Genomic DNA, 17,903 nt, shown 5'->3' with positions numbered 1-17,903 from the left:
ATGCAGCTTTATCCTAATCAGAGAACTAGGGGAAGGCAGCTAATAATAACAAAATTGATTTAGAAATTATTTCTTTTCAAGTGAAGCTTGATGTTGGATCTCAATATTTTGTGATGCAAGAGGAGCTGATAGTTGTATTTTCTCTTATTTCATTTCAATTTTTTTTTTTAATTTTTACAACGGATCAAAAGATTTATAATTTTGAATATTAATATGAAATTGATTGCAGATAGAATTGAATGATAAAAAAAATTCATTAATTCAGTTTAACTAATTTAAAATTAAAATTTAATTATTATTATTATTATTATTATTATGAAAGAGTTAATCTCATTTCAATGCTACTCTTAAGGTCACTCTACTTCTAGTTAAAAAAAAAATCACTCTGCTCTTTACATCTTAAAAATTAATAATGCTACTCTTTGATTTATCTAATTTTATTTATTTAAGTAAATAAATATTAAAGTGTGTAATAAATGTAAATATAAAAATTAAGGCATCAATAGATAGATACAAATAAAAATCAGGGTATATCGTGTTATATATATATATATATATATATGTAAAGTGGTGTTTCAAATCAATAAGGCATGTTATTAGTATAATATATAAGTAAATTTTTTAAAAAATTCAATTATGACAATAGAATAAAATTAATCAGTGAAATTTTAAATAATAAATTAATATTCAATAATATCTTCAATGGTTTGATAATTGATACCCCACCTGATACATACGAGGTGGTTTGAGGAAGCATGATGTATATAATTTTCCGAGATCTTCTAGCTTTTAGTGGAAAGTACAAGGGCGAACCGGCAAAGGGATGGATTCGAACGACATTGCATAATGCGTCTAAAAAAAACAATTAACAATAAGTATATTTAAATAATTATTTTTTGAGTTTTAGTATTAGCTATTATTGCCTACGAGAATACTGCCATTTTAAGCCTACGTTCGAGATGTGTCATGTCGTTTTGCATGTAAAGATCAATCCACAAATGCTTTACTTTGTCACTTATCAGCTGCAAGTCATAAATTGCCCTTGCAATCTATTTCGCGGCGATTATGTTCTGGGCATGATCGACACGTTGGGAGTACACTCGTCTCCATGCATGCAACTCCCTTGCCTGTTCTAATCCCTCTTTATTTCTTCCTTGCTCCACTATAAAACGAGATAACCTTCTCCTATCCTTGCATCCAGATAAAAGCACGAATTATGATCCTGTACAATGGCCGTCAGAGGGAAGTTTTGTTTAGCTGTTCTACTCCTCTCTGTTTTGTTTCTTTGTGCTGGCTTAACTCTAGCTACAAGAGACCCAGAGCTAACGCAGTGCAAGCACCAATGTCAACACCAACGTCAATATGATGAGGACCAGAAGGCAAAGTGCATGGATCGATGTGAGAAGTATTACAAAGAGAAGAAGGAGCATGAGAGTGAAGTAAAAGGGAGGGGAGAAGAAGAAGAAGGAAGGAGAAGTTACGATAACGATGACTGGGTCGATCTTGAAAAGAGGCCGGAATCGTGTGAAAGCCAATGCGAGAGGCTAAGGGGACAAGGAAGAGCGCTTTGTGGCCTACGGTGCCGAAAGAGTTATGGAAGATATCATGGAAGAGAAGAAGAGGAAGTGGGAGGAGTGGATAACCCTTATGTTTTTGAGGAGCATCATTTCACTTCAAGAGTGAAGTCTGAACATGGAAGAATTGACGTTCTCCAAAAGTTTACCAAGGAAGCAAAGTTTTTACGTGGTATTGAGAATTATCGGGTTGCCATTCTTGAAGCAAATCCTCAAACATTTGTAGCTCCTAGCCATTGGGATGCTGACGCTGTTCTTTTTGTGGCTAAAGGTATGAATATAATTTTCTAGTTTATATACTTTATTTGTAAATGAAAATACCCCTTTAATTGGTTTTTTTGATTTTGGTGTAGGCCGGGGAACTATAACTACAATCCGTGAGGAAAAGAAAGAGAGCTTTAACATCGAATGTGGAGATGTCATAAGGGTTCATGCAGGCACTCCTGTCTACTTAATCAATAGGGACGAAAATGAGAAACTTTTCATTGTCAATTTCGTTAGACCTGTCAATCTTCCCGGCAAATTCGAGGTAAGTTTCCCCTAAAATTTTCTTGATTAATTAGATTTCTATTGGGCAATTGACAAAAAAAGTGTAATAAAAAAATGTAAAATACTAAAAAAGGGTGAGTTTGAAACTAATTACCAAAAAGGGGTAAATTTTGCTGAGGTGGAGAAGGTGAGTGCGGGACGCTAATTATAATAGCGTTTTTAAGTTCCGGACGCTATTCAAAATAGCGTCCGAGTGAAAAAGTTGAAAAAAGAGCTGGACGCTATTTTGAATAGCGTCCAGCTCTCAGTTTAAAGGTGGGACGCTACTTATAGTAGCGTCCAACCTTTTTTTTTTTTTAATAATTTTATTTTATATTTTAAATAAAATATAAATATTATTTTAATAAATAAAATTATAATATTATTTTAATAAATAAAATTATAATATTATATATTATAAATTTTTTATTATGAATATTATTTTTTAATTTAAAATTAAATTAAAATTTAAATAAATAAAAAATTAAAATTAAAAAATAAATAATTAAAAAAATTTAAGAAAAGTTGGACGCTACTATAGTAGCGTCCAACTTTTCTTTAATTTTTTAATAATTTTATTTTATATTTTAAATAAAATATAAATATTATTTTAATAAATAAAATTATAATATTATATATTATAATATTTTTATTATTAATATTATTTTCTTAATTTAAAATTAAATTAAAATTTAAATAAATAAAAAATTAAAATAAAAAAATAAATAATTAAAAAAATTTAAGAAAAGTTGGACGTTATTATAAGTAGCGTCTAACTTTTCTTTAAATTTTTAATAATTTTATTTTATATTTTAAATAAAATATAAATATTATTTTAATAAATAAAATTATAATATTATATATTATAATATTTTTATTATCAATATTATTTTCTTAATTTAAAATTAAATTAAAATTTAAATAAATAAAAAATTAAAATAAAAAAATAAATAATTAAAAAAATTTAAGAAAAGTTGGACGCTACTATAAGTAGCGTCCAACTTTTCTTTAAATTTTTAATAATTTTATTTTATATTTTAAATAAAATATAAATATTATTTTAATAAATAAAATTATAATATTATATATTATAATATTTTTATTATTAATATTATTTTTTAATTTAAAATTAAATTAAAATTTAAATAAATAAAAAATTAAAATAAAAAAAATAAATAATTAAAAAAATTTAAGAAAAGTTGGACGCTACTATAAGTAACGTCCAACTTTTCTTTAAATTTATAATAATTTTATTTTATATTTTAAATAAAATATAAATATTATTTTAATAAATAAAATTATAATATTATATATTATAATATTTTTATTATTAATATTATTTTTTAATTTAAAATTAAATTAAAATTTAAATAAATAAAAAATTAAAATAAAAAAAATAAATAATTAAAAAAATTTAAGAAAAGTTGGACGCTACTATAAGTAACGTCCAACTTTTCTTTAAATTTATAATAATTTTATTTTATATTTTAAATAAAATATAAATATTATTTTAATAAATAAAATTATAATATTATATATTATAATATTTTTATTATCAATATTTTTTTTTAATTTAAATTTAAATTAAAATTTAATAAAATATAAAATTAAAATTAAAAAAATAAATAATTAAAAAGGCTTAAAAAAAATTAGACGCAACTTATAGTTTAATTTTTTTAATTATTTTATTTTATATTTTTATTATAATTTTTTATTTTTTTTAATTTATTTAAAATATAAAATAAAATAATTAAAAATATTATAGAATATTATAATTTTATTTATTAAAAGAATATTTTTAATTTATTTAAAATATAAAATAAAATAATTAAAAATTTAAAGAAAAGTTGAACGCTACTTATAGTAGCGTCCAACTTTTCTAAAATTTTTTTAATTATTTATTTTTTAATTTTAATTTTTTATTGATTTAAATTTTAATTTTATTTTAAATTAAAAAATAATATTCATAATAAAAATATTATAATATATAATATTATAATTTTATTTATTAAAATAATATTTATATTTTATTTAAAATATAAAATAAAATTATTAAAAATTAAAAAAAAAGGTTGAACGCTACTATAAGTAGCGTCCAACCTTTAAATTGAGAGCTGGACGCCATTTTGAATAGCGTCCAGCTCTTTTTTCAACTTTTTCACCCGGACGCTATTTTGAATAGCGTCTGGACCTTAAAAACGCTATTATAATTAGCGTCCCGCACTCACCTTCTCCAACTCAGCAAAATTTACCCTTTTTTGGTAATTAATCTCAAACACACCCCTTTTTAGTATTTTGCATTTTTTATTACACTTTTTTTATCAATTGCCCATTTCTATTTGGATTTCTTTTCAGGAAAAGATGACTAGCTGATGATTCCTACGAAGTTTAGTCTTTTAGATTCTGAATGAATTACAAGAGAAGCAAACGCCTGGACTATTTTATAATGGTTTCATGATATGCAGGCTTTCCGTGCCCCAGGTGGTGAAGATCAGTCTTTTTACAGCGCATTCAGCTGGGAGTTGCTAGAGGCTGCTTTTAAGGTGTGTGCCATGAGCTACTGTCAACTTCCATATATAGTCTCTGTAGTTTCATGTTTTGCCTTTCCCTTCAATTAAGCTGATTGGGTCTTTGTTTTGACATTTCTGTATCAATCAGACCGACAGGAGGAGGTTGGAGCACATCTTAAAACAAAGTCAAGATTTCATTGCGAAAGCCTCCAAGGAGCAGATCCAATCTATGAGCCACCATGAGAAAGCTGGCCGCATCTGGCCATTTGGAGAAGAATCAAGCGGCTCATTCAATCTTCTCCACAAGCGCCCTGTTCAAAGCAACAACTATGGTCAGCTTTTCGAAGTCGATCATAATGATTACGAACAGCTTAAAGACCTTGAATTAATCGTCTCAGTTGCCAACATTACCCGAGTATATCCCTCTACCTTTTCAATTCCTTCGTATCTGACTCGAAAATTGTATACAATTTTCATGAAATTGCATCCTGTATGTGCAGGGATCTATGATTGGACCCTACTACAATTCGAAGGCGACCAAGGTTTCTGTTGTTTTGGACGGTGAGGGCTACTTTGAAATGGCTTGTCCTCACGTTAGCGACAGCTCGCAGCAAGAAAGTACGGGTTCAATTTATCAGAAAGTAAGCTCACGCTTGAGACAAGGCACGGTGTTCGTTGTCCCCGCCGGCCATCCGGTGGCTTCTGTAGCTTCAAGAAAAAAATAATCTGGTAATACTTTGCTTTGAGGTCAACTCCAAAGGCAACACTAGGTATCCTCTTGCAGGTAACTAAGTATTTCTCTCCCTTAATAGCTTTCTATGCCTCGGAAGCTTAAATTAAAGTGTGTTGTGCTATGTTTTCAGGGAAAAATAATGTCGTAAATAAGATGGAGAGGGCAGCGAAGGAGTTGGCCTTTGGTGTGAAAGCGAGAGAAGTAGAGCAAGTTTTTGGAAACCAAGATGAAGAGTTGTTCTTCCCGGGGCCAAGGCAGCACCAGAGGGAAGGTCGCGCATGTGCATGAGGGTGTGAAAGTAAAACTGAGGTCTCACTGGGTTACGCTTCTTGGGGAGAGGCTAAAGGCTAACCGACAAAGAGGGTTTTGTGGGTTCTGTAATGTGAATAGTGTTGTGTATAAAATGAAATAATGAAAGGCAGAGGAGCATGTACATGGATTTACATCCATCTAACAATTAAAATGCTACCTCTTTTTTTTTCTATAATTGCATGTTAAGTGATCATCTTCCATCCCCGGATGTTCTTTGATTCATGTGCCTAATTAACGTAGGGATAATAACTATATCATTATCAGATAGATATATATATATATATATATATAGATGTATGTGTGTGTGTATTTTTCTAACATTTGATAATATTGTCACATTTTTTTTTATAACATTTCAATATTATAACATTAATATATATAAGTAAATAACTAAAGGGCGAATGAAAATAATAAAATTTATTATGTTATGATTGCAGGATTCACGTGTATCAATCAATCTAAAGTATTTAAGATTGTATTTGGATGGCTAAATTTAAAATTTATTATTTTCTTTCAATAATAAGTTTCACACTTTTTATTTAATTTTTATTACATAGTTAATTATCAAAAATTTATTTAAGAAAATTAACTTGGCCGATTTAGAATTGAAATCAAACTAGCCTAACCCTAAACTGCACTCAAAATGGAATTGAATCCGGACGGAATCAAAATTGAATTCACTAATCTACTTTCCATGAAACTTGAAATGGATGGCATCATAACCGAATTTGATAGAAACCAAACCAAGTTAGAGCTTAATTTGAAAATCTACTTTCCACGAAACTTGAAATGGAATGGCATCATAACCGAATTTGATAGAAACCAAACCAAGGTAGAGCTTAATTTGAAATTGTGTTAAACCAAAAACAAGATAAAAAAATTTAAACTAGGTAAATCGAGATTGAATTGAAATCGAAAAACTAAACTTAAAATCGGGTTGAACCAAAACCTGTGTGGAAGCCAAAATAAAAAACTAAAAACTAAAACTAGATTGAATCAGAATTAAAGAGAAAAATGAATTGAATCAGAATCAAAAATCAAAAATGAAACCAAATTGAGTCAAAATTGATTCGGTGGGAATCAAAACTAGAACTGAAAAATTAAAACTAAAACTGGATTAAATTGAAACAGATGAAAATCCTTTGTGCGCTTGAAATTTATTCAAGAATTTATCATTTTAAATTTTAAATTCATATATGAATTTAATATAAATTTAAACAATTGGGTTGAAATCTAACAATCCAAACAAAACTTAATTTATTAATAATGGATGCTTTTTTTTTTCTTTTTCTTGCCTCGAACAATGCATATTTGATCACCAGACGTTTCTGGGACGAGTAAATCCTTATTGTAACGGATCGGCTAGCAAGCTATGGATAAAAGACCTGAGTGCTCATGAACGGACTGACGTATGTCGAACACTAACGTGTAAATCTGTCCGTTTCCAGTTTTGTATTCTACTAAACACCCAAGAATACAATTAAACTAACTTACCCAGATTAAACATCTCGGCAAGTACAATTGATGCTATTTCCAGTGGCATCCCCACTCTTATGATCACTTCTCTCCATTGGATTTATAAACTTTTCCTCTCTTTCAAAGGGAAAAAAAAAGAAAGAAAAAAAGGAAAAGTCTTGTAATCTTAATTACTCCTTCTTTGATTGAGAGAAATTGATTTCTTCAATTTTTTATGTTTGGACATGAAATAGAGGAGAGGAAGGATAAGAATGGAAGAGTAAATATCTAAAATATTTCTCCTATACATGAGAAATGGAGAAAAATATGAAAATAAATATATTATTTATATTAAATTACTTAATTATTTTTAAACATAGAATATATATATATATATATATATATATATATATATATATATATATATATATATATGACAGGAGAAATTGTATTTCTTTCTATTTTAATAATTTATCCAAGAAAATTAGATTTCTTTTTCATCAAAACAAATGGTTAGCTATCTCTCTTGAATAAGCAAATCATTAATTTAAGAGCGTTAGGTTGATACTCCGCGAAAGAACGCATCTTAAAGTAGGAAAATTATAGCAATCCCAAAGGTGTTACCCCTCTCTCCTCCACAAGAGTAGGGTTACACTTGTCTCCATGCATGAAAAGCCTCCTTTATTTCTTCCTTGCTACACTATAAACCGCCATACCCATCTTCAATTCTTTCATCGAGAGAGAAACACGAGTGATCCTGTAAAATGGCCGAAAGAGGGAGGCTTTGTTTAGCTGTTTTAGTACTTTCCTTTTTGGTTCTTTGTGCTGGCTTAGCTATAGCTACAAGATACCCAGAGCTCAAGCAGTGCAAGCACCAATGCGAACTCCAACGTCAATATGACGAGGACCGGAAGAAGTGCATGGGTCTATGCGAGAAGGATTACGAAGAGAAGAAGGACCGAGAGAGTGAACCAAAGAAAGAGAAGAAGGAGAAGAAAGGAGAGTTCAAGGTCAAGGTCAAGATGACTGGGTCGATCTTGAAAAGAGGTTGGAATCTTGTGAAAGCCAAAGCAAGGGGCAAGAAGGACTAGAGGGAACGCTTTGTCGCCTGAGGAGAAAACAGAGGTATGGAAGAGAAGAGGGAAAGAAAAGAGACGAGGAAGAGGAAGAAGAAGAGGAAGAGGAGAACCCTTACATTTTTTAGGACAAGGATTTCATTCAAAGAGCCAAGACTGAACATGGAACAATTTATGCTCTCCAAAAGTTCATTTAAAAATCAAAGCTTCTACGTGGAATCGAGAATTTCCGTGTCGTCATTCTTGAATCTAATCCTCAAACATTTTTACCTCCTATCCACTGTGATGCTAAAGCAGTTCTCTTTGTGGCTAAAGTTATGTATAATTTTTCCAATCAATGTTTTTGTTTTTGTGAATACTTGTTTATACACAGCTTTCTGTTTGTAGGTCGAGGCTAAACAGACAATCATAGCTTCTTCCACCAGAGAAGCTGAGTTTATAGCATGCTATGAGGCATCTAATCATGGAATATGGTTGCGAAACTTTGTCACTGGGCTACAAATTGTAGATGGAATAAAAAGACCACTTAAGATTTTCTGTGACAATAAGTCAGTAGTCTTGTATTCCAATAACAACAGGAGTTCAAGTAAGTCAAAGCACATAGACATTAAATTCCTAGTTGTTAAAGAAAGAATTCAAAGTGGTCAGGTGTCTATAGAGCATATTGGCACAAACTCCATGGTCACGGTGGAGGAGCGGAAGCATGAAAATTATTAATTTAGAATATTAAATTCAAAAATTTTCTTCTAGGGTCTCATGCATTATGCAAGATTCATTATTTACCTAATTGATTTCAATATTCAACAGCATATTAAAACACTTTTAATATGTTTTTGGATCTACATTTACTATTTAAGATTTTAGAATTAACAGATTAATTCATTAGAACCATAGATTAATTCAAGAACATGTGTATTAACTTTTTAATGCACTGTTGATGTGTTTAGTACCTTTGGGAAGCACCTAGAACACCAGATGTTGTCCCTCTAGCTTGTCCACACCAAGATCACCAATGGCAGTCCCTTGAACAGCTTCTCAAGTCTTTCCAATCAATTAGAAATTGAGATTTTGCCTTTTAGAGATGTTGCAGATGTATATTAGACACTATAAACAATTTCTAGTAATTTTAATTCAATAGAATATTGGCAATTCTCTTTAAATTGATGAGAGATGAAAAAGAAGAGAGGAAGAAGACAACAAAGGTGGCGGCACCTCTTTGAGAAAATCAGATTGCTTATTTTATTCTTTCATCATTTTCCTTATATAGCTAGGTCACCACTTAAAACCCTCGCCACATGTCATCTTCTGATTGGCTCAGAATTTTAATTGACCCAATCATATTATGCCAAGTGTCAAAACTAGAATTAATCTTGACTTTGATTATCTTACATTATTGGAAGACAAATGACAAGCTTATGTGTAGTGTCATGTGTCACCATTTCATGGTGCCACATGTCACCCTGTGAAATAACCAAATTACTCTTGTGTCTTAATTTTGAGTTCTCAACCTAAAATAATTTTTTCTCTTCTTCTAATCAATTTATATCAAATATAAATTAATTAATTAATCTTTATTAATTAATTTCTTATAATTAAATTTATATTTAAACACTTTAAATATAAACTTAATTTATACTATACATCCAATAACCAAAATTTTGTTTCAAGTCATGCTAGGGACTTCGCAATCTTATTGCAAACCAAACCTATTTAATTAATTAATTAAACTCTTTAACTAATTAATTAAATCACATTTAACTTTGTGATTACTTGTGTATGTGTGTGACTCATTAGGCCCATCACTAATTGGCAATGAGATATGATATCAACTCTTAATATCATCAGAACTCTTTCTTACCATAAATGATTTCTCTAAATCATTTTAGGCAGCTCATAGACTATGATTAACACCTAACATAGCATGCCACAGCCACTCAATCAGTAATAAGGTTTACCTTAAATGAACCTATAATCATATTTTACCATGCACTAGAATCTCTCTGTTATAAAATCCCAATTCAAGTTAGAGTCATGGTTTATGTCAAACCCCATTTGCTATGAATATTATGTTCTCTTTTAATTTCAGTTCTGAATTAAAAAAATTTTCTCATCAGAAACTCTTTTTTGATTAAATCTATCTGTCCTGGGCAGGAACTTGAAACTTCAAGAACAACATAGGATTTTATTCCTATTTACTTAGGGTAACAGATTCCATTTTGATCAACACCTATTTCCATATATAATTGGTAGGAGCCAACACATGCTCATATACTCATACACAGTACAAGTATGAAAGCAGTATCAAGCTCAAACCACCTATATACAAGATAATTGTGCTATCTCAGGTCTAAAGATTATATGCACTGATATGATTTATGACAATACATTGGCAAGAGTAAACTCCATGTGCTTGTCATAAATGTCACTGGTTCGGCTTATGCACTGATATGATTTATGACAGTGCATTAACAAGAGTAAACTCCATATACTTGTCATAAATGTCACTGGTTTGGCTTACTTATTATGTATAAGTGTCTATCATATTTGTTATATAGCATGAGACTCACCATTCCATCTTATTTACATCTCATATAAATAACTTGGGAACAAATATGATTACAATCTTTCTGGATAAGTTATGTCCTTATTGTGAAATACCATCGATTGTGAACCAATTTATGATACTTTGTGCTAGAAATACTGTCACTCATATTCTTAACAACTTAAGAATAGAATTTCTAACAAAATATCAATGGACTTTTTCTATTACATATAAATATATTATGTAAACGAAAAAGTAAAAATGCCTTTTATTAATAAAAATATGTACAAGATACATAAGCATACTACTAACCCACGAATCCACTTACTAATGGATTGCCACCCAAGGTCTTTCATGGGAGGATATTCAGTTTTAGTGGGAGTTTGTATTTTTGCTTTTCTGTTATAGAAAAATTTTCAGTTTTCAGTTTATGGATATTTTGAGGATATTTTCTACAGAAATAAAATTTCTTTCAGTTATTCACACTTTGATTTTAGTATGGTTTGATCTCACCAATGTTTAAAGTGGAATAGTTGAAAATAGACATGTTCAGATCACATTGCATGTAATTTTCATGCTACACATCCATACTTGATTTGTGTCATTTGATTATGTTAATATACATGATTAGGGATGGACTTAGTTACGACATGTGTAACGAAAGTTGCCTTAGTTCTATGTTGGCCTAATTGATGGACAAGATTGTTTGGAAATGCCTTTGAATCTTGATAGTAAAATTTTGAGCTCATAAGGTTATATTATGACATACAATTATAAAGTGATATATATATATATATATATTAAGATTAACAATAATTATATGTTATGTCTATCATAAAAGGCTTGGCCCAAATAGTAAAAGTAATCTAATTTGGTTAAAATTAATATGGACCTAAATTATGTCATAAAGTATGAGTTTAAATGTATAGATACTCTATATATCGTTTCTAATTTTATGATGGGTTAAATTAGAAATAGGAAAAATATATCCCGATATAAAAGGGTTATGATACTCAAATTATAGGCACGATTTTTTCTGACATCCCATCATTAGAAAAGATAAAATTCTCTCTCTTGATTGTGCATATCAATCTGAAAGACTTAAAACTGCAAGACCGTAAAATTTTATTGGTATCATGGATTCAGGTACGCTTCCACATCCAATTTAATTTGTTGATGATTTGGCATGATGGATTATGGCTAGATGGAATTTAGGATTTCTACAACATAGTGTCTCCTTTTGCAACCTCGCCAAAGTAATTCCTGTCCCTCTTCAAATAAATTGCATTAAAGTGTGAACAAAATTCATGAAATTTCAATCTTTTGTGTATGTATATATAGAGGGATCTATAGCTGGATCCTATTACAACTCGAAGGCTCTCCTGATATATATCATTGTGCAAGGTGAGGCCCTCTTTGAAATGGCTTGCCCTCACATTAAAAGCAGCTCGCAGATGGGTCCAACTTATCAGAAAGTAAGATCAACCTTTTGAAGTGGCTCGGTGGTCGTTTCCCCTGCTAGCTATCCGACGATTTTCGTAGCTTCGAGAAAGAATGATCTGATAGCAGTCAGATTTACGATCAATGCCAAAGGCAACATTAAATATTCTCTTGCAGGTAATTGAAGTACTCCGCCTCTTCTTACTTAATTAGAGATCCATCTGGGCCTCACTAGCTTAAATTAACGTTTTAATGTATGATTCAGGGAAAAATAATGTTATGAATATGATGAAGAGCGAAGCAATAGAGTTGGCCTTTGGTGTGCCAGCGAAAGAAGTGAAGCTGGTTTTTGAAAACCAAGAAGAAGAGCATTTATGCCTAGGGCCAAGCCAGCAACAGAAGGAAGGTCGTGCAGATGCATGAGAGCGAGGGCGATAGCTAGCAAGAGAATGGCCAATGAAGGGGTTTGTAATGTGAATAGTGTTATGTATGATGAATAATGGAAAGAAGAGGGCTATGGAAATGGATTTATATATATAAATTTAATGAATTTTTTATTATATTTTTAACATGATAGAATGAGTAATAATTTCTTTTTTCTAACGTTACTTAATTTTTATGAAAATTTAATAAATATGACTTAAAAAGTCTAAACAATTATGCAATTAGAAAAAATTGACTTGTGTTCTACTGTTTCCCTCCTTTTTCACAAGGCAAAGATGAATTTGGGAATTTTTTTTTTTTTTTATAACTTTCTTTTCCCCAGCTGTTGGACAAAAGATTGTATATCCTTTTACTTAAACAAGGTCAAATATTATTCAGCACATAATTAAATAATATTTATCATATAAATATAAAATAATATAAAGATCATTTCTACATATATGAAATTATAATTTTAATTTATCTATATTATATATAAATATATGAAGGAAAGGAAACATTAACTTTACCCAAATTACTCTTCATTATTTATAGTATTTATATTTATATTTATAATTTAATTTAATTTTAGTGTTTATATAAATTTAAAATTCTTATAATTTAAAATTTAATTTCTATATGATTTTATATTTTATATATATATATCTAAAATTTTTAATCCTACTTGTATCTGAATTCTACTTAATTAAAATTTTATTATAATATAATTTAAAATAAAATTTTACAAAAATACTTTCATGATTTATATTATTTATAAAAAATAATAAGTATTTTATTTATGTGAATAACTTTTTAATGAATCTTAATGAACTTTTATGTTTATTTTAATTATAATTATTTATGGAAAAATATTTTAATATAATAATATTTAAATTTATTTAAAAAATAAGAAAAAATATTTAATTTAATTTTTTATAAGTTCATTAAAAAATATTTCATATAAAATAAATTTATATTTTTAATTATAGATATATTTTTAAAATTCTTAATTATTGATTAATATATAAGTTAATATATTTATTGATAAGCTATAAACATATATGACAAAATAAAAATAGTATAAAAAATTAATATTCATTTATTTATAAAAAAATATTTAACTATAATATATAGTAAAATTATATGAATCTAAAATTTTTAGATAATATATAATTATGTATATAAAATAAATTATATATATGAGAAAAAAATTTAAATCGATAAATATATATTATTTAAAATATTGAGTTTAATTATAAAATTAATATAATTAATAAGATGATTAAATTTATATACTAATATTTTTTACTTTAAAATGGTATATTATTAAAAATTTAAAAATATTAATGTGTGAACATAAAAAAATGTAATATTTTTTTTAATACTATAATCTTATCTTAATTTGAAAAATAGTGAATACACATAAAAAGAATTAAAAATTATACTTTGAATACAGAATAGTTATTTTAATTTAATAAATTTAAATTTAAATATAAATACAAATTGATATTTAATATAACAATAATCTAATTTTTATGTGAATATAAGCATTACATTATTTAATAAAATTTTATTTTTTTAGATTTAATAACTTTCTTTTTTAAAATTTGACATTTACTTTTAGAAAAATAATTATAAAAAAATTTAATTTCAAAATATATTATAAGTTAATTTAACAAAGTATTTTATTGCAAACCATATAATTATTTATATATTTTTACTATAATCATTCCAATTAAAAATAATAATCTATTAATGTCAATATTTTTTATTCTATTAATATAGATTTTTTTTTATATGAAAAGAAAATTTTAGTTATTAATTTATTAATGTTAATATATTTATCAATCTTATTTTAAAGTTTTTCTTTATATCATAAGAAAATATGAAATTATTTAAAATGTTATATATCAAATAAAATTAATAATATTAATATTTATTTATATAAGTTTCACAATTAATTTTAGCAAATAAAATTAAAAATCAAATTGAAAATAACTAAAAATAAAAAAAAATCAACATTATAAAATAAAATTATTAATTTATTAGTGTTAATATATTTATCAAACTTATTTTAAAGTTTTTCTCTATATCATAAGAAAATATGAAATTATTTAAAATGTTATATATCAAATAAAATTAATAAAATTAATATTTATTGATATAAGTTTCACAATTAATTTTAGTAAATAAAATTAAAAAATCAAATTGAAAATAACTAAAAATAAAAAAAATTAACATTATAAAATTATATAAATTTGAATTTATTTAACTATTATATATGTAAACTCTTAAAAAGGTTAAAAAAAATTATATTCTTCACGCTAATTATATATCTTTATAAAAATTTTAAAAGTTAAAAACTAATTAGCTTTATAAACTTCACACTTTATTATTGAAAAAATTTAACATGAAAATATATGAACGAACAAAATAATAAATAATTAAATTTATATATTTATAAAACATTAATTATAAAATTATATTATAATAATAAATTTTATTTCTATAATTTTTTATTTTTATGAATATAATTTTGTTGTGCACGTATAACATATATATCATGAAAAATAAAAAAAAAATATTATGTTACCATAATAATAATTAATATATTATGATAATATTATATTATATAAAAATTTAGTAAAAATTTTATATAAAAATATTAAATTGTAGGTACATGCCCAAGTACTACAAGCGGAGGAGTTGAAACAAACTCCAACCATGTCAGCGCCAACTAGCAAGGAACAAGCACCCCAGATAGAATTAAAACATCTTCCTTTTACTCTAAGATCTAAGTGGTTTAAACACTTCAAAGTCTTACAAGTATTCCCTTATGGTGCAGTAGAAGTATGAATGAATCATCAGGAGCATTCAAAGTCAATGGTCAATGTTTGAAGCTACACATCTCTGAAGAAACTATTGAGAAAGAAGCAACACACTCCTTTGCTAATCTACCTACTCCATAATAATCAAGCAATAATCAAGCTAAAGACTATAAATAAGCATTCTTTAGAAGGCAACTCATGATTTCTTTTTCTCATTTTGTTAATAAAAATAAATAACTAAAGCGGGAATGAAAATAATAAAGTTTATTACTATCAGAAAATAATAAAATTTATTACGCTATGATTGCAGGATTCATGTATATCAGTCTAAAGTATATTAAGATTGTTTTTTTATGACTATTTTTTTTAAATAATTAATTTTATTAAATTAAAATAATAAAAAAAAAACTTATTTTAAAATATTCAACTAAATTAATTGAACCTGAAGTGAAAGAAATTAAATAAAAAAACCCGACAAAAACGAGAGTGTTGTTTTTATCGGGTTTTTTTGCTAATTTAAACTGAGTTCTATTGTTTAATTAAGAGTCATTATTTAAAAAAAAAAAAATTAAGAGTCATTATTTTTTAGCTTTTTGAATATTAAAAAAATGAGTTAAAAAAATATTTTTCTAATTAAATGGAAAACTATTTTTTTTTTAATGAGAATGACTTCCTATTTTTATAAAGGAAGTCATTTTTCATTTTTCTAAATTTTAAAAATTTTATTAAACTGTGAAAATATTTATACATATATAATATAAATACAAATTATTAGTTTAATATTACAATCAAATAATGAAAAATATTTTTTTATTTTTCATAGAAAATATTTCTCATATACAAGTCATTTTTCATGAAATAAACTGAATATAAATCTAAAACCAAAAGCAGAAACCCTTTCATTCCAAATAAAATGAAATACATATATTTTTTTTAATAATTAGTTTCACACTTTTTATTTAAAAATTTACTATTTGGAATGGAAATCAAGTTGGCTCAATCCACCCTCAAAATGGAATTAAATCCGGACTTAATCAAAATTATATCCATTAATTTTCTGTCTACCAAACCCAAATTAGAATTGAGTTTTATAAAAATCAAACTAAGTTAATGCGAAATTTGAAATCGAGTTAAATCAAAATCAAAATCGAAAATTAAAACTAAATCAAAACTAGAAAAACTAATATTAAAATCAGATTGAATAGAAAATAACTGAGTGGAAACTAAAATTCAAATTATAATTAAAATTTGAAACTAAATTAAATCAGAATGAAAAAAAAAAGAGTTAAAATTAAAAATTAAAATTAAAATCAAACTGAGTTAAAACTGAACTCGGTGGGAATCGAACTAAAACTGAAAAATTAAAACTAAAGCTAGATTAAAACTCGATCTTGCAAACTTGATGCAGAGGCAAATGGAACTCACACAAGTTGAATCGATCACAACTTGTTGGGATATTTTCTTCCTACTAATATCAGAAATTCTAAGAAAATAGGATTAACTTAAATTATTAATCTTTTGTACCATGAATAGACACCCTAGCATAGTCCAAAGTAGTTTTTATAATTTCTGTTGATTTTGCTTCGCAAATTTGAATGAAAAGCAAAATTAAATTGATTTTGCCAATGCTTGTAGGCTTGCTTCCTCTAATTTTCACCTAATTCATTTTTTATTTACCTGAACCTTAAGATTATGCAAAATTTATAAGTTTAATAGATGAGTTATACTATATATATTATATGCTGAATAAACAATAAATTAAATTTAGACAAGAAAAATCTAATTCGTCCTCCGTCTTATCTCTTTATAATATCCAATAGCATTTTGCAAAGCGGACTATGGGCACTTCTTCAAGTACTTCCCCCCACCTTGGTGAACCAGCGGACTTAACAATTTGTAACATTTCAGGCCCATTGGTCCTTTGGTTTGGGTTTTCTTCTGCAAACAGCCCATTATCAGGCTTAGCTCCTTCGTCTCACTTCATCCGCGGGAATGATTTTGTCGTGCCTAGCTAGCGATCATGGAATTTTGTCGCATATCCATTTCCTATGAATGACAGTATGAAGAATTAGCTCCGACCTACAATGAGGGCTCAAGAAATTCAGGTCCACATGGACAATGTATGATGTAGACCTCACTGCAAATGATGAGCCATCAAGGTACCTCCAAAAAAAAAAAAAAAATAGAATTCCCTTTGAAATCTCGAAACGAACCAAAACTTGGTGCAGAGAAAGTGAATCAAATGATGGGTGACATGTATGGAATCTTGGGTGTACCTTTTCCTCTCATAAATTTTCAATTTCCAGGGAAAATTAGGCATTCGAGACTGGCTAAAAACCATTGTAGAAAACGAGGGGTTGACTAAAAGAAATGAAGAACAGAGAAGAGTTGCATGCACGTGGGTGGTGGTGAAGACTGAAGATGCCTACTTCACATGTATGACATACTCGAGTCCAAAATGAGATTATATACTGTAGCAGTG

At 27.3% G+C, this 17,903-nt stretch overlaps 2 protein-coding genes across 2 annotated transcripts; both read left to right on the top strand.

Moving 5' to 3' along the window:
• Window positions 1-1,181: 1,181 nt before the first annotated feature.
• LOC110664938 (vicilin Cor a 11.0101-like) lies at window positions 1,182-5,832 on the top strand. Its single transcript, XM_021824854.2, is given in 7 exon segments — window positions 1,182-1,845; window positions 1,928-2,103; window positions 4,568-4,645; window positions 4,761-5,027; window positions 5,113-5,325; window positions 5,327-5,396; window positions 5,476-5,832. Coding segments are annotated over 7 exon segments (1,578 nt in total). The 5' UTR covers window positions 1,182-1,229; the 3' UTR covers window positions 5,634-5,832.
• Window positions 5,833-7,876: 2,044 nt separating this feature from the next.
• Window positions 7,877-12,593, top strand: LOC110664966 (vicilin Jug r 6.0101-like). The gene is made up of 4 exons (XM_058143179.1): window positions 7,877-8,128; window positions 8,576-8,774; window positions 12,273-12,347; window positions 12,436-12,593. Exons 1-4 carry the CDS (start codon window positions 7,877-7,879, stop codon window positions 12,591-12,593), a joined length of 684 nt encoding a protein of 227 aa, XP_057999162.1.
• The last annotated feature ends 5,310 nt before the right edge of the window (window positions 12,594-17,903 follow it).

The sequence above is a fragment of the Hevea brasiliensis genome, chromosome 2 (assembly GCF_030052815.1).
Source record: "Hevea brasiliensis isolate MT/VB/25A 57/8 chromosome 2, ASM3005281v1, whole genome shotgun sequence".
NCBI lineage: Eukaryota > Viridiplantae > Streptophyta > Magnoliopsida > Malpighiales > Euphorbiaceae > Hevea > Hevea brasiliensis.
This window is presented reverse-complemented; position numbering and strand designations above follow the sequence as displayed.